The following is a 21,417-nucleotide window of genomic DNA, read 5'->3' as shown; positions in this document are numbered from 1 at the left end:
GAGCAGAAGAAGAATGGAAAGATGGTGAAGTTTAATGTTAGGGAGTAAATCGTTTAGAGCATGTAAACACTGAAGTCTGCCCTCTTTCTCTGACTCCCACAACTGGACTCAGATACTTCAGTTGATTCAGTCCCTCTTCTGTTACCCTCCTAGCTTGTTTTTCTTGGACACGTTTTTCCTGGACTCATTTCCTCAGGAGTCGCATCCCTTATGCATGATACCCCGGAGGGAAGCGGGGCCCAGTCTGTGGACAGGCATGAGGGGCTCTGCTTGGAGGACAGAAAGGGACCCGAACTGGATACCCTGAGGAGGAGTCAGGCAGAGTAAATAAACATCTGTAGATGATGTTTAGATATCTATTAACGTATGTTTGGATCTCCTGGCTGCAGTCAGGGAGGTCAGCTTTTTGTAGCCCCTGCTGGAAGAAAACATCCTGCATCTAAAAAGCCTTTATGGCCACTTTAGATGAGAGCGGTTTTAAAATGATGCATTAGGAGTTAAGAAATGGTGCACGTGGCGCAGCGACATGTGAAAAAAACAACAAAAAAAAGTCTAATGAGGTCTTTTACATGAGAACGTTACAAGCTTTGCTGCAATGGAGACAAGCCTCCAGCCAAAATTCTGAGGACATCTAAACTTGAACCCTCATGTTCTCAGCTGGTCCCCGTGACTCATCCTCTTAAAATGTCTCTTACACTAAGACAAAGAAATGAAACAGAGGGATGAATACAGATGACGTTCGGAACATCAGTCATTTGTTGTCATTTGTTTTGTTTCTCATGGCTCCTCTTTGTTCAGGACAGAAGACCAGTTTACATTTGAATTAATGTGTTTAGACTCTGAGCTAATTTCTGCATGCACATGGGTCCCTCTTTTGCTCCGCACGTGCATGCAAATGTGCCAGAGATCTGACAGCATCCAGTCCATACAGGGTATTGCTAATGACCACTGGTTAGACTGTGTGAGTGTGAGAGAGAGCTTGCATGTGTGCTAAAGGGTGTATGGTGAAGATCAAGACTTGAGAGAGGAGGAGGGGGGGGGGGATCTCAGGCTGAGAACAGAACAGCCCGGACCTTGCGCTATCCCAGGGGTCTCAGGGGCCCGACACCTGCGCCATTGCCTCATTTATAAGGAATGAAACGTCTCCAGTCTGTGGTCCAAGCTTCGTGTGTGTGAGCCGGACACAGCTGCAGTCTGTGTGTTTGTGTGAAAATGCATGCGTGAAAGAGCAATATTGGGTCTGCAGTCTTAAACGAGGTGTTGCCCTCACCTCAGAGATCAACCACCTGTGTGTGTGCGTATCGTGTGTCTGCCTCACTCTGACCGCATGTCTGCCACTAATGAGGTCCATCACGGGTGTGACACCCCTATAATCCCACTGTTACATTTATCACTATGATTATAATGCCATTACAGCTTCCACACAGTGGACTTCCCAAGGTGCACCATGTGTTTATAAAACTTTAGAAAGGAAAAGTCAATTTCCTCAGAAACGCTGCTGTCTGATAACGTCTAACCCCAGGGCACAAAGTTATGTACAGAATATTTAATTATATTTGCAGTCTGAGAGGCCACACGAGCGATAATAGGAAGCAAGAAAGTTATTTTACCCCAAAGTTGACATGACTGATAAATAAAAATGATAATAAAACCTCTTACTGAGAAATCAGGTAGGGTACAAACAGCAGTCATAACTTTTAATCCTAATCAGCGCAGGAATGATTGGATGAACATATCTGTTGCTTGGAGAAAATGGGCATTTTCATGATGTCATATTGGGCTCTAACAACATTATCTAGGGGGAACGCTAACATCTATCAAAACTCATAGTTATTAAGACATTTAATGGAAAACTGACAATGTCTGCTACACTACTCTGGTATACTGGGAATGGTTGCTGGTAGGTCTAAAGAGGAAACTCTATCGAATGGCCATATTATACACTCACCAGTAACTTTGATATGTACACTTGTTCAACTGCTCATTAACTCAAGTATCACATTAGCCAATCACATAGCAGCAACTCAGTGCATTTAGGCTTGTAAGCACGGTTAAGACTACCTGCTGAAGTTCAAAGTGGCAGAAGGTTGATTTAAGTGAATGAGAATATGGCTTGGTTGTCAGTATCACTGGGACATACACCAACAACATCTGAGTAGTTCTGAAACTGCTGGTCTACTGGGAATTTCCCACACAACCATCTCTAGGGTTTACAGAGACTGGCCCGAAAATGACGAAATATCCAGTGAGCGGAAGTTCTCTGGGAAAAAATGCCTTGTTGATGCCTGAGGTCAGAGGAAAACTGCCAGATGTGTTTAAACTAATAGGAAGGAAACAGTAACTAAAATAACCACTTGTTACAGCCAAGTTATGGAGAAGAGCATTTCTGATCGCACAACACTTTGAAGCAGATGGGCAACAGCAGCAGAAGACCACACTGCCACTCCTGTCAGCTAAGAACGGGAAAGTAAATTGAGGCTACAGTACAGGCTAACAGAAATACATGCATATATGGATAATAGAAGATTTGAGAAACGGTGGCTGACCTGATGAGACCCTGGTGCTGCTGCAACATTCGGATGGTAGGATCCGAATTTCATGTAAACAAAATGAAACCAAGGAAACATCCTGTTTTGTATCAGTCTTTCAGGCTGCTGGAGGTGTAACGATGTGGGGGATATTTACATGGCACACTTTGGGCCCCTAAGTACCACCTGAGAATCATTTAAACATCACAGCATACCCAGGTATTATCATCACAGTGTACCTGTCTTCTGATCCTGCTTCCAGCAGAATAATGCACCATGTCACAAAATTCAAAACATCTGAAACTGGTTTTGATGCGTGACAGTGAGTTTGTGGTACTCAAATGGCCAACACAGTCACCAGGTCTCAGTCCAGTAGAGCACCTTTGGGATGCGGTGGAAAGAGAGATTCACATCGGGAGTGCATACTACGATGGGCTCATCCAAGCCAGTGAGTTCAAAGTGAAAGATCCCTGGTTTGATCCCCTAAGACAAAATCCTTGAGGGTCAGGAAGGGTACTTGGGATAGAAATCAAATATGCTAGCTTAGCAGTCTGGTTTGAGGACAGATGCTTTCACGCTGTGTGGCTCCAGTTTTACCTTTTTTATGGGACCATGAAAACCAGTTTTTTGAGCAGCTCTTCGTCAGACTGGAGGACAGATGCTCGCAACTTCTTCTGTCTGAAACAATATTTTTGCAGCTTTCACGATTTTTGCCTACAGTAAGAAACATAAAGGTATACTCACATTTGCCTTTGCACCCCCCCCTCCCCGGTTGAGTGTGTGTTTTTTCATGATATTTGGAAGCATGTGAGTCCATTCTGAGCCAGTAAAATTTTCATTGGATTGTGCGTCCACCTGCTTTAGATCTCAGAGAACAGAAGGTGGGCAGGAGGAGGTTGGAACTGGCACGACTATTATCCCATTAGCTGAATAACACCACTCTTAACTTTTGTTTGGTTTTGTTTGGCTAACCAAATCTACAGTCAGACAAAGAAAATCCCAAAGATAATTGTTGTAACCTCTGTATACTGTGCGTATGTTTTAGCATGGATATAGCATATTTCATAAATGTTATGAGTGCTTATGAATAGTTAAATACTAACAAAAAAAGATGCAGAAATAGAAGGTTCCAGATCTGCTAGATTAGATTTATAGTCAAACTCCCAGCTGTGATCTTGGCCCTGACTGACGTGGCGCTCAGCCAGTCCCATTACTATCAGGGATACCCATGTAATCCTCAGGGTCTCATTCTGCACCCGCCAAAATATCCAGTTGGCTAAGCCCAGAGTCCAATTTGAACTGAAGAATGGAAGGTTTTTTTTTCTTTCTTCATTTTCCCACATGGGAATCTAGCACCCGCTGCCATTTCAGCTGCACTTGGTGGATAGGGCAAAGATCCATGCATGTGTGTGTGGTTTACTCACTTAATAGTTTATTACATAGGTTTATGGTAAATTATAGCAATTTGAGAGCCCGAGTATGAGTAAAGGATGGGAATGTACCTTGATCTTAGGTAATGGGGGGGGGGGGGGGGGGGGGAGTACTCATATATTACACAACATTTACACAATCACTGTGCACATGTTGAAACACCGCTATGTGGGGCCAAATTTCTCAAATCTCAAGTCTGCGCTGAAAAACATGTATTTGTCTTAGAAAATGCTGGAGGAATAAATATGAAACTACTTGGAGGAGATCTAATTGTTTCCTCAGCAGTCCACCCCCAGTGTAGGTTTCACAACAAGGCCTGATGGAGAACACATGGCATCGTTGCCGTGACCCAAAAAAACTGGTCACATTTTTCCGACAGCCCTGAGACCTTTCATCGCCAACCATAACAATTCCTGACCCGGCGTTCCTATCATGAGATTGCAGTCCAGACAGATGTGATCGTGGTGCGAGTCTGAATGTCCTTTTCAGTGTAACTCAGCAGGGGATGGACGGCACCAGAAAGTGTCCAACGGTAAATAATCAGGAAATTGTCCCAAAACTGGTATGAGGCTTATTTCAAGACACAAAGTGACTCTAATGTCCAAATTTTTAGAAAAAAGGGTGAAAGTATGCTGAAGTTCACAGTTCCAGCAGCAACATGAAACAGAATATCTCAGGGTAATTCTTCTTATCTCAGTCTCTGTTCACTTAATTTGTCCTTAGGTATACTCAAACCATGTGTTGGCTGATGATAACACAGTCAAGCTACAGATGGCAACTAAAAGAGCACTAGGAGGGAGCGTCTTCTTACCAAGGCCAACAACCTACAGTGAAAATGAATTTCATAAGACTGTGATTTCCTTCTGTGATGAGGAAACATGACCTCCGAATGAGTTCAGTTTGCCAGAGGTTTTATGCATCTGTCCAAATAATTCCTAATCCTTCTGTTGTTCCCTTCTCATGCAGCGTAGATGGACTTTCCAGTGATGACAGAAGAATTTACTGCTTGAAAATTTTTAAAATTTATTGAAAAAGTGAACTTTTGAATTCAGACTGAGGCAGAAAAAAGCAGGATTTCTTAGCTTGTTTACTAAATAACTGCCAATAGCAGATTTTTCTGTCCTGTAACAGAAGTTACTACAGTGGCCCTGAGAGGCCAAACGGACTGCAACTTAAGAAAACACCAGCAATAAGAAAAACGCTGCAAAAGCACACAAAACACAACAGAAATAGCAAAAAAGAAAACAGAAATAGGAAAAATGAAAACAAAAATAGGAAAAAACAGATTTCCAAAAGCACAAGGGAAGTGTTTCTGGGGAGACAATAACCCGACGGACCAGTTGCAGGAACCCAAAACATGCTAGGTGTGTTTTATCATAATTCATATAATACTGATGACGGATTTTTAGGCTAATAGTTAGGCTAACACACTTACCTCTCATCTTTTCTTTCCTAACAAAACCGATAAAGCGCCTTGAGGCGACTGTTGTTGTGATTTGGCGCTATATAAATAAAATTGAATTGAATTGAATAGATCCTCCACTTCTTTTAAGTGTCTCCCAGCGCAATTCTTAGCATATTTTGGTTCCCGCAACTGGTCCGTCGGGATTATTGCTTCCCCAGAAACACTTCCCTTGTGCTTTTGGAAATCTGTTTTTTTCCTATTTCTGTTTTGTTTTTTCCTATTTCCGTTGCTTTTGCAGCGTTGTTCTTATTGCTGGTGTTTTCTTAAGCTGCAGTCTGTTTGGCCTCTCAGGGCCACCGTAAGTTACTATGTACATGTGCTCAAGAATAAAAGCTGGTAAAGCTTCAGGACAAAGTCAAAAATGAACACTCTTGCTAGAACACAAGGAAATATTTGATTTCTTCTTGGAATTTAGTACATAGTTAGCATTACTACTGAAAGGTAAACTGTTCTGTTAAGATTGGACTCTTTCTCATCTTATCTGTGTTTATTAGTTTACTATATATAGCTCATCAATAAAATAAAGGGGTTAGATGTCCTTTATTTTATGTTTTTCTCCAAACGGTACAATTTCACCACCATTATGGAAACAAAGACATGTTTTTTAGGTTTACGGGTGATTCTGAATTGGCTGTAGGTGTAAACGTGAGCCTGAATGATTCTCTGTCTCTCCATGTTAGTCCTGTGATTAACTGACGACCTGTTGAGGACGTATTCCACCTCTTGAACCCACCGAGACTCTGAATTGGAAAAAGCGGTTAAGAAAATGAATGGATACATGCAAATGAAAAAGGTTTTAAGGATGAGGGCTAAGTGACTTGTTGGGAATGGTTTCCTACAAAACACAGGATATCTCCAGGATATTTTATTCAAATCTGTCTTGTGTAAGAAATAAGAGGAGGATACACAATAAACACTGACTCTGTGAAACATATAGGCTGAGACAAAAACACAGTCACAGTCAGTTTTGATGCCGCCCCGCTTAGCAGAGGCTCGACACAGCTTCAGTGTGCATTTACAGGCACCTCTACTTGTCATTAGAGTTATCATAGTGAGAAAGAACACTAAGCCGTGGGTAAGTGCACCTATTTGTTTTCCATACTCATAATGCGAATACATGCCGTTTGTAATCGAGTTCAGTTAAGAGGAGCAAAGAGTATGACGTGGGAGTATATCATGTGCAAATTTTTCAACACTTTTGAATCAGATTTGATTCCCATCATGTGAGTTTCACACACAGAAATGACTGAAATTAAAGTTATTTTGGTCTCTGCCTCTTTTTTTTTTAAAGATAGTGGTTTCAAAATAAGTAGGAAAAACCTCCCTTTTCCCACATTTGCTGCCAACTGGCGAGACTCAAGGAGGACTCTGTCACTAAGGAATCAATCAATATCTTCCTCACTGCAATACTTTTTAATTTATACAGGTATATGAGTAAGTATGCGTCAGTGTTGATGTTTCGCCCTGCCTTTATGTATGTGCACAGTATGTGTACAACGAGGCCCTCCTTTGTACATAATAGACATCCCATTCCTAAAAGCAGTTATCTTCCCAAAATGTGATAGTGAGACACTTTTTAAGGCTCCTAAAACTGGACCCCGTCTGGGTAGAGGACAGCGGGTCAGTAAAAAAAACCAAACAAAAACAAGAAGGAGACATTTTTGTTGTTGCAGACCCAGACAGAGACTTAGTTAGACAAATATGATTTGATCTTGTGATGTTCATTACGTGAATTATAGACCGCATGTTTCTTCCTGTTCGTTGTCCTTTAAATCAGAGTTCTCTTTCTGCAGTGAAAGTTCGGATAGCTAATTCTAAACGAAATCATCATTTAAAAACTGCACTTTGATTTTACTTGCCTTACCCTTGTCTAATATTAAAATTTCTTTAATGACCTGAAACATTTAAGTGTGACAATGATGAAAACACTAAGAAGTCTGGATTATTTTGTAACCATGTGTCAGCTACATACAACAGCCGGCTGTTGTATGTTTGTCAGGCTCTTTCACACAGGGCACTCGCAGCCTGTGATCCCTGCTGAATTCCTCTTTCCAAGAATCTTAGGAAAAGAAAACCCCCCCGTCCAAGAGTTTTAGTGATAGCAGCAGGTTTTTGCTTCTCTCCCCTCCCATCCACTGCACCATTACTCCACAGTTAGTAGCTCTTTCTTTGACAAGGTCAGGACCAGTGGAGAGGGACTGCGGGCATGGATGAGGCTCCTGATTGCAGGTTTGAGGAAAAACTGCCATTACAAATCATGTAAGAAGCTACAGCGTGTTACTAATAAATACTGGAAAGATGCCTCTGCCAGTAAATATGCTCACTAACTCACCTCCCATATTCTCCTATTTTTTAGACAGTCATGTTTGATCAGTGTTACTGACCACTGCTGAAAGATTCAGCTCTGAGAGCTCAAATACAGTTCATCATTTTTTAAGTTCAAGAGTTTATTCTGAAGACAAGGTGCAAGAAACACATCCTTGCTTCTAGTTGTAAAATGATGATGATGCCTGCAGCATTCCTGTCAGTGGCCATCCCTAAGCAGACAGGAAAGTATAAAACAGGCTCGGGTACTGGACTAAGAATGTAGGTATGCACTTGTTTTCATGGAACGAGGAAATCTTAACCATTTATAGATGAAACCAAACAGAGACCAACTTGTTCCCACAGACACAGAGGGCGTCTATATTAAAAAAAGATCAGTGGACTGTCATTGTGCTCAGTTTCCTCAGAACATGTCATTTCCTTTCCTTCTTTAACGCAGTGTTTCTTATGGTGGAAAGGACACCATGTCTCCCAGCATACTGCCTCTAATGGTTTCCAAATCGTGGCTTGTCTTTTTTTTTCTTTTCGATGCACGTGTTTCTCCATGTTCACCGCGTAGGCTGAGAAGAGGTGACGAGTGTGTGCTGATCTTTTCACTTCAAAGTTTCATTTTCAGTGTTAAACCCAGTGCCTGCTTCTAGAAACCCAAGTTACAAAAAAGCCCTCCCAGTACTAAACATATCAGTGATCTGTTAAAAGCACGTGTGTTCAGTTTCTAATGTCATCCTGGTTCTCCAGGCATTCGAAACCATAAAATGGATTCTTTATAACCCCAGCTAGCTTGCACAACTGCTTACACCTTTATTTGATCACACTGTGATTACACTTGTGCTCATGTTCCTTGGTTATAAAGCCAGGTCTTGGGAATTACTTCAAACGCTTTGTGGTCCTAACTTATTTCCTCATTACTACAATTTAGGGTAGTTATTTGCCTTTTTATTACCATTCTCATGACTGGAAATGAAAAAAAAATCCACTAATGACGCAAAAGAACAATGAGGACTTTTGGAAGCACGCCGTCTCTGCTCTCAGAAAAGCCCTGAAATTAGCTTATTTAGTCTCCACCAAGAATCTCTTTCATTCTTTGAGACTCTCTCACGCTCTCTCTGTCTCTCATCTCTGTCTGAACTTTAACTTTATTGTTTCCCTTTTGCATTGCTTTCATCTTCTGTTTTTATCTTAAAAGATAGCATCTAAAACCTCCATTCTATCTGAAGGCCGCCAGATGGCGATAGTTATGGTTGGAAGAAGACTTCTGCCCCTAGGGAAGTCTATTGGTAAACGGTTTTCTGATGCGACTTCTGTTAACACTTTCCTGCTGAGTTTATGGGCTCAGTTATTCATTTTGGGTCATAATGAATGAGAAATTAAGTCGGTTTTATAAATTTAGTCAACAAGTTTTAAAATATGAGGATTATGTGAGGTATAAAACAAACACACAGCATGCAGTTTCACAAACACGTCTAGGTTTGGCAAATACGATGGCGTACAAACGTTACCGAAGCAAGGCTTTGGCATTTGTTTAGTCCTGTGATAAACTCTGAGATCCAACTTTTATTTTCTTAAAACTAGAACACAGACAAAACTGATGTCACAGGAGAAGTTGGACAAAAATTATTCTGCTCCACTAACGCATCATGTTGACGTAAATGGCCGCCATTTCTCTGTTAACAACCATCGCCCAATCATGACAGCTGTGTGAAATCTCAGCCAAAGCAGACAGCTGCACAGGATGAGTCGGACCCATTCAGTGAAGCGCTCTTCTCCATGACTTACCTCAGGGGAAGTTTTCGGAAGAAATGTTTTTAGAACGAGATGCAGGAGGGAGAAACAGATCTGAGGGGACCTACCTACGTTGGTTTCTAGTGTGTTCACAAACAAGTGCAACAATTGGGGTGAAACAAAAACCTCTGCAACATTTTGGATGTGTTACAATATGTACAAAACTCTTCGAATTTAGGAAATTTAAGCTTTAAATAGGCATAAAACAAACATAAGGACAACATAAAATGCCTGTGTTCTTGGAAATGGAGTCTAGTTTCCTCTGGGTCAGAGACCGTTTGTCTTTGGCGAATGTTTGTGTAGTTCATCTCTCGCAGGCCAGGATGTCTGATCTGTGATATTTTTTCTTGTTTTTACAGCCGAAGCACAAACTATGCCAAGGAAGGAAAACAACTCACTGTCTTAGCACTTACAGCAGCACTGGACAATGACAGTTTTTTCCTTCGCTCCTGGCTGGTACAGTAAATCAGTGAAAGAAGGGAGGAAGCCAAAGTGGTCTGCTGAGCGCATCGTCAAACTTATGAATCCTTCAGACGGGGAATGTGGAAGTTCCTGGTCTGACTTCTTACAGGCTTTCCTGCATCCACAGCAAAGGTCAGACTGACTGTAAAGCTGGTCTGGTAAATTCTTAGTCGATGCCAAAGTCAAGTTGCATGACATTCCTGTTGTCAGGTCCTGTTGTCATCTCCCTCAGGAGGTGTTCTTTCTCGCAGGGGGGAGGTTTTACAAGTCTGGATTTTCAGTTCCCGACTTTATGTGGTAAATGGTCTTTACCACATCAGAGAGCTAAGCTGGGACATTTATGGATATATTTACGAGCAGTCTTCGGAAGAACAGAGAAACAAAAGGAAGCTGGCCAGTTAATCATCCAGAAAGTTTGTCTTTGAAATGCACAAAAATCCGAAATGTCTCTTGAGTATTTAAAAATGCGTTCATGGGCAGGATGGTGTTCAGGGACAACTAACAGGGGGGTAAATGAAGAGCTACATTTATGAACTTGAACACACTTGTGTCGCTATGATGGATGTGGGTGAACAGAGCCCAGGACAGAGATTTGAGTGCACACATGTGGTTAGGTGAAGAAGACAAAAACACTTAACTGAGATTGGGAAAAACTGTGGTTTTGTTAGTAAAATGATCTCAGGTCACAGTTCTCAACCAACAGATCCTTGTTTGAGGATCTCCGGATGAGCTCAGTATGTAACTAAGATTTTAGAGGCATATATGTTGATTCCTCTCTAAGCTTGTGGAAGCTCAGATAACCCATGAAGCACATCTTTACATCCCACTTAATCCAACTGTTTTATTATTGAAAAAACCTTTTTTGCAGATCGAATGACATCACGTCTCTTTCAACACCCAAATATGTGTTTTCATTTGCTGTGGAAAGTAGGAGCTGGTTTTCTCAAAGCGCTGATATTTTAAGAAGGTAAAGCCCCTAGTGTAATAATCAGAAAGCCATCTGATGATTTGTGCAGCATGTGTCAGAAGCAAAAACAGCATTTAGTCATGCAGAAACCCATGACACGCTCTGAGCGTGTTATCTCAATGTGTTTAGTCTATGTCTGTCTCTCTGATTTAAAACCCTCTCTCATTTTTCTCTTTTGCTCTCCCTCACTTCAGACATGTCTTCTTCCTCTCTGACCTTTTTTTTCACAGAGGTTAATGATGTGAAATGCAACTCTTAGACTGTAAGAAAGGGTGATAAGTATGTCAAACTAATGATTTACAGCAGTGCGATCCTCCATACGGTGAAATAGTCTTAATAGACTGATTATCTGATATGTTAACTTTGCATTGTTGTGACACTTTGATTACCCACAACATGACTGGAAAGCTATGATCAGGCATGACACTGATGTTGAGTTGAGCTGGAAACAGTGACCACCTCACATGACACAAGAGTTATTGCCCCATCGTGGCTGCTGTGCATCCACAGCACCCAAATATCAGGCTAACCTGATATTTATTCAAAGTTGAATTGATGCTTGTGGTCCAATTAAAGGGAACTTGCTGGGGGTTCATTTCCAGCACTGATTTTCACAGGATTCATAGGTTAGAGAAAATCATATTTATTTTATACTGGCCCCTATGCAGCCTGTCAGTTCATCTTTTCCTGAGACTTAAATACACCATCATGTGTGATCATGGCCTTATTTGGTATTCCAGATTGAAAAGCAGCTGGTAGAGCTGGTTAACACTGAAGATAAAAAGGGAAAAGACAGAAACAGAGACAGAGAGGGAGGGAGAGAGCGGTCTTTGCAGAGCTACTTGGAACAGTAGTTAAAGTAGGAAACTTACCCTGGCACCCTTCTCTGGGAAACATTTACAGCCTCCGCTGCAGTCTCTTCCACCACAGGGGACATTGTGCTTCTTCCCACCCTGCAAAAAAACAAAACACACAAAAAATTTCCACATTACATATTGTGCACTTCAGGTGTGACTATCTGTGTTTGTGTACACTGCTGATCACACCAGCACCTCTGTTATATCAGAACGGATGACTGTGTATACTACTGTCTGCACAGTTGTGTATCTAAGTGTTTTCTGAGGAAAGGGTATTTTGGAAATGGCTCGAATGAGTCACAGACGACATTCATTCATAATGGATGGTCGTCTGTTTATGAGAGAAACAAGAAGGAGAAGAAGCTGGGTCCAGTCACAGACGGGGACAATCTGCCCTTAGATGTCTGCATACCAACCAAACCACCCACCATCACAGGCTCATCTGTCCTAGACATGACACAAGCACAACACAGACCAGAAGAAAGAAAATGAAAGTAGTCACTGGCCAGCTTTCCCAACCCACAGGTCAGAGGTGGCAAGACCCTAAGCTAACTGAGAAAGCTTGAAGCATTAATTAAGTCAGAGCTGAGGCTTATACAACTTCACATTTATCTTGTGCTTTGAATAAAATCCCCATTCACGGTCTAATTCGAGCACATATTGCCTCTGAAGCAGAAACATTTGAACTCCCGACAAAACCATGAACACAACATAACATGTATAGAACCACACCTCAAGCCTCGATACCTCAAAACATGTGGACTTAAAAAAAATCTGCTCAATTTGAGATCACTAATTCAGCTGCTCTTTTTATATATTTTTTATATATTTGATTGTTTAAAATGTTCCATTAAAGTTTTATCCAGCAAGGCCAATAATAAAAACTAATCAAACACACACAGAAGGCTTGGTTGCTGTATTAACTCCAAGGTAGCAATGTTTAGGGAACTGGGGTAAAAAGGCCATTCAGTGGCATTTTCGTAGCACATACAGATGTTACAGAAACTGCCATGTAGCTGAAGTATTTCATGACGTCTCACACTCATATGCCTACCTACGTCCTCCACCCACACACCCATACCATAGCCTGCTTAGGCCTCAAATGCCTCAATATCCCCCCTCTCTGTCGTAAAAAAAAATCTAAATGAGCACTTTATGCCTACAATGGCAACAAAGTGGCAGATAAAGAATCAGAATGATTCTCCGTCCTCAGTTTGACAGCCGATCCCAGCAGCCCTATTTACAAAGGCCACATTGAGACCTTGTTCATGCACAAAGGCCTTCTTTTACCATAGAGGCATCGTCCTTTATTGGTCCCCTATCTCCAACAAAAAGACCCTCTTCCTCTCCCTTATGGAATGCACAAGGCTGCATTTCTTTGTTAACAATCAGTGGATCTGAGGAGTTCCTTTCAAACCACTATTTGATGCCTCAATGGATTTAATTTAGCCTGCATGTGGTGTCAGACTCCAGCAAACAGCATGCTTTCCTTATACCCCACATTTCATCTGATTATTTGAAACGCAGTATATCCACATCAATCAATCCCGTGCAGAGGGATTACCTGTACGACAGTATTTTTTTTTTTAACTTTAGGAAAAGAGACATGAAAAAGGAAGGTGATTTCAATCAGAATAAGGATGTAACAGAGTCACGGAATGACCTTTCTCCACATTAGGGTGGAAGTCCAAAAGCACAGACAATAGATTGCGTCATCTCCAGATAGACTCACAAAGGAATGGGTCCCATATAGGCAATTACACATTCTGGAGCAATGCACTATCAATTCAACCTTAGTTTACAGGCTCAAAATAGCTGATGGCCGTTTCAGCAGAGGACAATAGGATTGCGCTACAGTATCCTGTTTTCTCCACCCACAGTCACAATAACCTGCTGTTTGTCAAATCACCTTTTCCATAGCTTTTGCACGCCTTGGAAACTGAGTTCATGATAATGTGCAGGTGCATGCTTTTGCATCCGTTCAATCTCACTCGAAATAGTGGAACAATAACTCATCATATCATAAAAAACTGAGACATGCTTGTCTCAAATTATATTAAGACAAAACCAAATGCAACAGACTTTCACTAAACCAGTAAGTTGAATGGTAAATGGCCTGTATTTATATAGCGCTTTACTAGTCCCTAAGGACCCCAAAGCGCTTTACATATCCAGTCATCCACCCATTCACACACTGGTGATGGCAAGCTACGTTGTAGCCACAGCCACCCTGGGGCGCACTGACAGAGGCGAGGCTGCCGGACACTGGCGCCACCGGGCCCTCTGACCACCACCAGTAGGCAACGGGTGAAGTGTCTTGCCCAAGGACACAATGACTGAGACTGTCCGAGCCAGGGCTCGAACCGGCAACCTTCCGATTACAAGGCGAACTCTTAACTCTTGAGCCACGATCATAAGTTGATAGCAACACTGTCCCAAAGTGTGTTTGGGCTCACACAGCCAAGCTGGCTCTAGACTTGCCTTTAAAAGTCATGTGCTTCCAAAATAACTGGTGTAGTTCATTTGTGGTTCGAAAAGCATAAAAGAAGAAACACAAAGCATGAATTTGTTGTAGATTTAAGTAATATTTAAAATCTACTACTCCTACTGCTGATGGACATGGGATCTTTTTTAAGAAGCAATCGACAGTATATAGTAGCACAAATAGTAACATATGAGGACAAAAACCAACAATTCACTATTTACCATATGAAATGTTGCACTAAATCAAACCATATCAGAAAAGTAACTGATAAATCCAGACCACCATGCAGCATGGTGTAGGCATGGAGAGAAATGATCTGTGTGACATTCCATCACCTTGAATTAATGAGCAATTAAATCTGATAAGCACATTAATACATATTAGTGTCGAATGAGTTCTTTGATGTTACCAAATAATGTCATCCCAGTGTCGTAAATGGTAAAAAAAGAAAAGAAAAGGTAAATGGCCTGTATTTGTATAGCGCTTTACTTAGTCCCTATGGACCCCAAAGCGCTTTACACTACATTCAGTCATCCACACATTCACACACACATTCACACACTGGTGATGGCAAGCTACATTGTAGCCACAGCTGCCCTGGGGCGCACTGACAGACAGAAAGAAACACAAATTCAATTCCGATAGATTTTACAGCAACAATTCACTTCAAGCAACAGTCACCTCATGTTGTTTGGCATAGACCCAACAGTATTAGAAAGAAACCCCCAAAATTACACGACCCTGTATGATCAAGCAGTTGGTGACAGTGGGAAGGAAAAACTCCCTTTTAACAGGAAGAAACCTTTGGCAAAACCAGGCTCAGGGAGCAGCAGCCAGCCACTGTGACTGGTTGGGGGCGAGGGGAGGAAGAAGCAAGCAAAGGTAAGGATTTTTCAAAGCAAATCAGATATCAGATATTGGATCTACACATGATGTGTTGCTGAATTGTGTTTTGCAAAACACAATTCGAGTTACAGTAATGAACTATGTTGGACTGGTGCAGAGCAGCTGGTGGTGTTCATGGCCATTTTAGGTGGCATCCAGGGTAGCAGACCTCAAGGTAAATTTAAGATGATAAAGTTGGTTAGATTCACTAACTTTCCTGTCTATCTTTGTGTGTCTATCTTTTATATTGTTGTGCCTGGGGTTTGTTGTGGAAATTTTGCTTATCTTGTTTAATTCAGCTCCACAAAGACCAGTGAGTATCAGAGCGCAGATCAGCTGATCAGAGTCTGCACACAACGAAAAATGGACTGGTTTTTGTTATAAGTAACTCCTTTACTGTAATCATAAGTCTCACACCCAGGCATGATACGCTAGAATGAAACAGAAACAGCCCTGCACATTCAAAGAGCAAATGTCTCTCATTAAAGAACACATCAATTTTTATTCCTTTTTTCAATTCACAAAATGCTTTCAGAGTACAGATGAAAACCTCTTCCCATGCCTTTGTTATGAGTGCTGTCACACAACAGCACATATGACATGAAACAATTCCCATGAGCCACAGCTGTTCCTTGAGACCCGGTTTGCTTTGATTGGTGATCTGCGGCTTCTCGTTTACAGTATGACTGCAGTCATGATCATCTTTTATGTTCTGTGAACTGCTTTCAGTGGTCTGCTCAGCTTCACAATTACAATCACGTGTGTAAATGTAAACAGTGGTTCCACAAGAAAGGACGCCCTCTTAAGATATAAATGAAGTTCTGCATTTGTTTATAACACTCAGACCACACACGCATGAAAAAACAAAAGGTTCTGTCTGACCGAGTAGTAACAGACAGTTTTCCACTTCTGGTCCTCTGTCTCTATGTGCCAGCTAATTGATTTACTGCTGCAAACAGAGCCCGACATCTTAACGTGACATACAATTAAGAGATCTTTCATTAGGAGGAAATGATCCATTTCTGCTTAAAGAAATACATTTAGTAAAAGCCACTTGCCTGCTGTCCTGAATTACCAACACTCAGTACCTTAAACCAAATTTATAAGAATAAATAAATCCATATAATTTGGATCAGTCTGGAGCCACTGATGCCATATTTTCATGTGTAGATCAAGTTTCAGTGAACAGAGCTTTAGGGGAGAACGTGCAAAGCTGCTGTGTTTATAAAAATATTTTTTTCTCTGACGAAATTTGTAGTTTTTGTTGCCTCCCTCTTCTTTATAGAGACTGCAGAATTGCATCACTCTAACTGTGCACCAACTCCTTCAAAATATGTGAAATTAGTGAAACTGAACCAGCTGGGTCAACATCACCCTATCATGCTCATGTTTTTCTCTCATACTTTGGCTTGGATTAATACATACACAGTATTTTCAGAGGTATTTTCAGTATTTTAGCCTATTTTCAGAGGCTCAAAATCAACTGGATAGTTGACTGATGTAAGTTTCACGGCCAGGTGAAGGGCTGGAACTGATTGTTTCCTGTTCCCTCATTATTTCTTAACAAATGAAGCAGGTAAAGGACCTGGAGATGATTCCAAGAGCTGGACTTTCATTATATCAGGTTTTTACTGGAATTTTGAAAAGGTCCAAAAATATATAAGATCCAAAAACAGCCAATATAATACTTTTGTCAAACATCTAGGAAATAAAGCTGAAAGTTTGCACTTCGGTCACATTTTTAGTGATTTAAAATCCACTGTTGTGGTGTGTAGAGGTCAAATTTAAAAAATAAGTCATTCTCCAAACCTAAACAACCTAAACTGTAGGTGATGTCTATGTGGTTTTTATACATAGTCACTGCACTTAATATGTTGTTGCATTTCTACAGCACCACACTGTGGTCCGCCAGCAATTCAAATGTCGTTTATATGCATGTCCGTCCTGAAAAATACAAAGTACTCTGCTTAGTAAAAACTCTGAAGACCGAAGATTAATGTCATCCATTCAGTATCCCACTAGTGTTGAATAATTACCATGAGTGGTTTTTGGAGAACATTACTACAACAAACTTGATCTTTGTAGAAAAGTTCACTTCATTTTACCCCAGACATTACTGTGAAATAGGGCTGCTCAATTAATCGAATTTTAATCGTGATTACGATCTGGGCTTTCAAGGATCATTAAAAATGACTTAGCCGATTATTAGCTCCTCCTCTCGCGCTGCTCCGTGTGGCAAATGGAGCGCACCTCTCTGCGTTTCGAACACGCGTCACAACAATTAAGAGGACCCGAGGGAAGCTCGGAAAGCTCGGAAAGCTAAGCAGAAGTTATTTGGTGAGGAGAGGATAATGGCTGCTGAAGAAAGAATGCCGTTGGTTGAAAAGAGAGGTAAAACGACTTAAGTGGTGTGGAAACATTTTGGGTTCGCGGAGTCAGACGTGGATCAAGTAGACAGTGTGGAAACTTTGCTACGGTGTCGTAGCTGCACCACAGAGCAACACTACAAATTTATTCAATCATTTGAAGACCGCTCACAAAGTGACATACGATCAAACAATGAAGGAACATAGAGAAAAAACTCTTTACAACAGCTGCTTCATCCTCACAGACTTCCATTCACGCTACCCTGTACAACGCGACTAAATATCCCACCAGCTCCCAGAGACACAAGGAGATAACAAACGCGGTAACGTTTTCCTCGCCAAAGACCACTGCTCAATTAACACAGTGAACAACCAGTATTATGCAGTATTTTGAAGTTCACTAAACATAGATGTTTACATTTTTCATTTATTTTTTATATTGCAAACATTTGCACTGTTATCAGTATTTGCACACTATTTTATATTATTTTTTGACATCTTTAAAGCCATTATTCAATACATTGTTATTGTTAAATAAATATCGTCAAATAATCGAGATCTCAATTTCAGTGAAAATAATCGTGATTATCATTTTTGCCATAATCGAGCAGCCCTACTGTGAAAGTTGGATATGATTAGCATATGAATTCTTGGGTTGAGCAGAAGATTAGGAAAAAAAATGATGAAATCTCTTCTAGGTCCTTATAAGATTTGATGTTGATGCCATTCTGAAGTAGAAAACTAGATTTGTGATAACTGGTAGTAACACTTACAGGTGCAATAATAAATAATAATAAAAGATGATGGAGATATATTGTTAGCCAGAATCTAAATCATTATGAATACAGTTAAGCCCAGTTTAGCTGCTCTTAAAGAAATTAACTCAACTGCTTTATGAGTCAGAGGTGTTAAGAAGACTTTCACAACTGTCTTATAATTATGAATGTACAATAAACAAATGGTTAGTTTAGTTCAGGATAAAGACTGGACTTACGGGCAAACAGGTACTCTGTCAAATCATCACTGACTCTGATTACCAGTATGTCTAATTCCCCTCCCTTGAGTTTAGTTGTTTAGTTAATATTGAACTGTAGTACAGAGAAGGTGAGATAGAGTAATGTCCCGACCCTCTAGCCAAACTTAAAAATCGCTATAGTCAAAAAGTCAAATTGTATCATTTAGTTAGACAACTTTTAATAACTGCAATTAATTGCATTAACAGAATCTAACAGATTTCTGAGGTATTTGTGAGCATTTCCTCTCATCTTGTTCGCTTGTGTCGACTACAAAAGAATCAAATCCTGTGTAACCAGTCAACACGCTTTTTTCTAAACCAGTTATCATCCTGTACGTTATAAAGAAAGCAATCAAAAGTCATCACAAATTCCCAAGGACAAACCAGATGCTTCAAAAGTCATGCTTTCCTGAAAACCATCTGTCCAAATCTCGTAATTCAATGAACTGTAACAGTAAATAATAAAATCAGTTATCGAAAACGTCACTGATTAAATGGTGAATCTTTTAGCCTCCAGCAAGTCACGCTGCACCACAATCTCACAGCTTAATCAAATATGTTGTTGGTTGGTTTGTGGGCAGCTTGACTCACCACGGTCTCGGTTTTCCCCCAGTTCCGTATACGTTAGTTTTACCACAGACAAAACCGCTTCTTAGCACTTCCTGTGAACGTCAGACGCAGCCAAAATCAACAAAGAAACTCAGGCAGGAGGACAGGATGATGACAAGACTAAAGATGAAGGACAATACAGACAAAACAAACTGAAGTCGAACTATAAATAAATATGCAGAGAAATAATGTCGGACTTAGGCTGAAATTAGAGACACATTCTTATCATTTTGGCCTCCAATCTGCAGCACTAAAGAAACCACAAAGATCAGGGGTTGGGTATTTTAAAGCAATCAGCAGTCCACGTGACTGATGCAATGAAACGCAATGGACTACTAAGCTCTATAAGGTTGAAACAATTTAATGTGCCCCCAAATCAGAAGGAAACAGAGAAATTCAAGTCGTGATAATCTTTTAAACATAAGTTAGTGCAGATAAGTACATAAGGCAAACATCAGCGGATTCCAAGAAATGCAGCATGAAGGCAGACGTGAGTGTGCACAGCTGGACATTCCACTTCTCCCTTGGCATATTTTCCAGTGAAACATGCAAACAGAGTATTAATAGGAAAAAACATGAATAAAAATATGGTAAGAGATGTTGCCTAACTAGAGCAAAAGTGATAAAGCAGAAATTCCTCTAAAACACATTTTTTACACTAAAGGGTTTTTAGCACTCTTGCTTGTTAGATCGAAACTATTTCATTAAAATATCTAAACATCAACCAGTCAACACTGATGGCGCAGGAAGATTTTGGCTAATAAAACAGCAAACTCCCTTTGAGCTGGTTTCTCTGTACAGAGAGGTATCAGATGATCAGAGGTCACAGCCTGCTGCAGGATGAGCCTTTGATCTTGGGCTGGTGTTAACGCACTATGAGGAAAACTGAGGAGAGAGGTGTAAAATATGGCTGCTGTGATCACAATAACGAAGAGTCAACAGAAACTAAATCCTCCCAAAAGGGCCATAAGTGTTTTTTTGTGGGATGTTTAACACAGGCTTTGCTTATTCTTAATATTAAGGATTTGACCTTTCCACTTTGACCTTAGCCAAGAAGCCAAATGCTCGATCCCACTACTGAACTTTGTAGATGCTACACTCCTGTAATTACTTGTCTGCTTTGTTAGATATTCAAACAGATGCCTTAACTGCCACAGATATGACTGATATCTCAGCGTCTGGGAAAATACACTGATGCTCATGATATTTTTTCAGTATAAAAAGAAAAACAGGTCAAATAACATCCCGAGCATTGTGAAATTTCCTTAGCAGATCACACTTTAAAGCATGTTCCAGCTGCTTATGTTCATTTTTTAAGAGTTTGTATGCAGATCTTTCAGTTTGCTCAAAATAAGCAGTGCATCATGGTGCTAAGTGCTTATTTTAAGTGCTTATTTTCCCTCATGCACCTAAATTTACAGAATTCACTTCTACCAGTGGACATGAGAATAAAGAGGACTATCATCACCAGCAACAGTGCAAAGTGGGGAAGGTGGAGTTAATCTGCAAGATGAGCAATTAACTGGTAGCTTATTCTTTTATTTATTAGTTACAAGTACTTGTCTATTTCGCAGAAAACGTAGTTCAGTCTCTACTTTGAGTGCTTTAAACACATTCAAGGGTCTGGCTTTATTAAGGTATCATCCCAAACAAGTAATTCAGAATAATTGTTCACTGTTAAGATAAAAAAAAAAAAGAATTTATAAAATATAGCATATTTTGTAATCTAGTGTTTGACGTTGGTGTAGACAAGACTGGTTCAGACCATCCTAAACATTAAACAACAGCTAACCTAATAGCCAGGCATCAGTGAACAGTGCCTTCATGGCATATTACAAACATGCTGTATATATTTGAATTCTAATAAAGTGCATGGCTACAGGAATGCTGTAATATTATTATTACAAGTAGAGATTAGATATAATATATGTGACCTAGGCAAGAGCACATCTATAGAAATGCATCTGTTTTCACTACTTTCATGCTTCTGCGCTCCCTCCTGCGTGTCTGTGTGTATACATTTGTACAGTGTCTAATCGCTCACTGTTACGATTTCTCAAGGTTGCAGCTGCCATTCATCACACTAATGATGGTGACGTTAAAGAGAAAGCTCAAGCCCGTGAACTTGAAACACCTGGCCATAAGTTCACATGAATCTGTGATGGAAAGATGCTGCGTGAAATGCCTTGATGCATATTTGTACTATATCGGTGCTTGCTGTGATACTCCCTTTGCCAGCA

At 40.5% G+C, this 21,417-nt stretch overlaps 1 protein-coding gene across 1 annotated transcript in view; it reads right to left on the bottom strand.

Moving 5' to 3' along the window:
* The window catches only part of col4a2 (collagen, type IV, alpha 2), a 60,136-nt gene that overhangs the window by 27,007 nt on the left and 11,712 nt on the right, over nucleotides 1-21,417 (bottom strand). The window contains exon 4 of the mRNA XM_063496726.1: nucleotides 11,833-11,913. Coding sequence (XP_063352796.1) covers nucleotides 11,833-11,913 — 81 coding nt within the window. The remainder of the gene's footprint in view (nucleotides 1-11,832; nucleotides 11,914-21,417) is intronic.

This window comes from Pelmatolapia mariae, linkage group LG16_19 (genome assembly GCF_036321145.2).
Source record: "Pelmatolapia mariae isolate MD_Pm_ZW linkage group LG16_19, Pm_UMD_F_2, whole genome shotgun sequence".
Taxonomy (NCBI): Eukaryota; Metazoa; Chordata; class Actinopteri; order Cichliformes; family Cichlidae; genus Pelmatolapia; species Pelmatolapia mariae.
The sequence above is the reverse complement of the archived record's forward strand: the minus strand, read 5'-3'. Positions and strand labels throughout refer to the sequence as shown.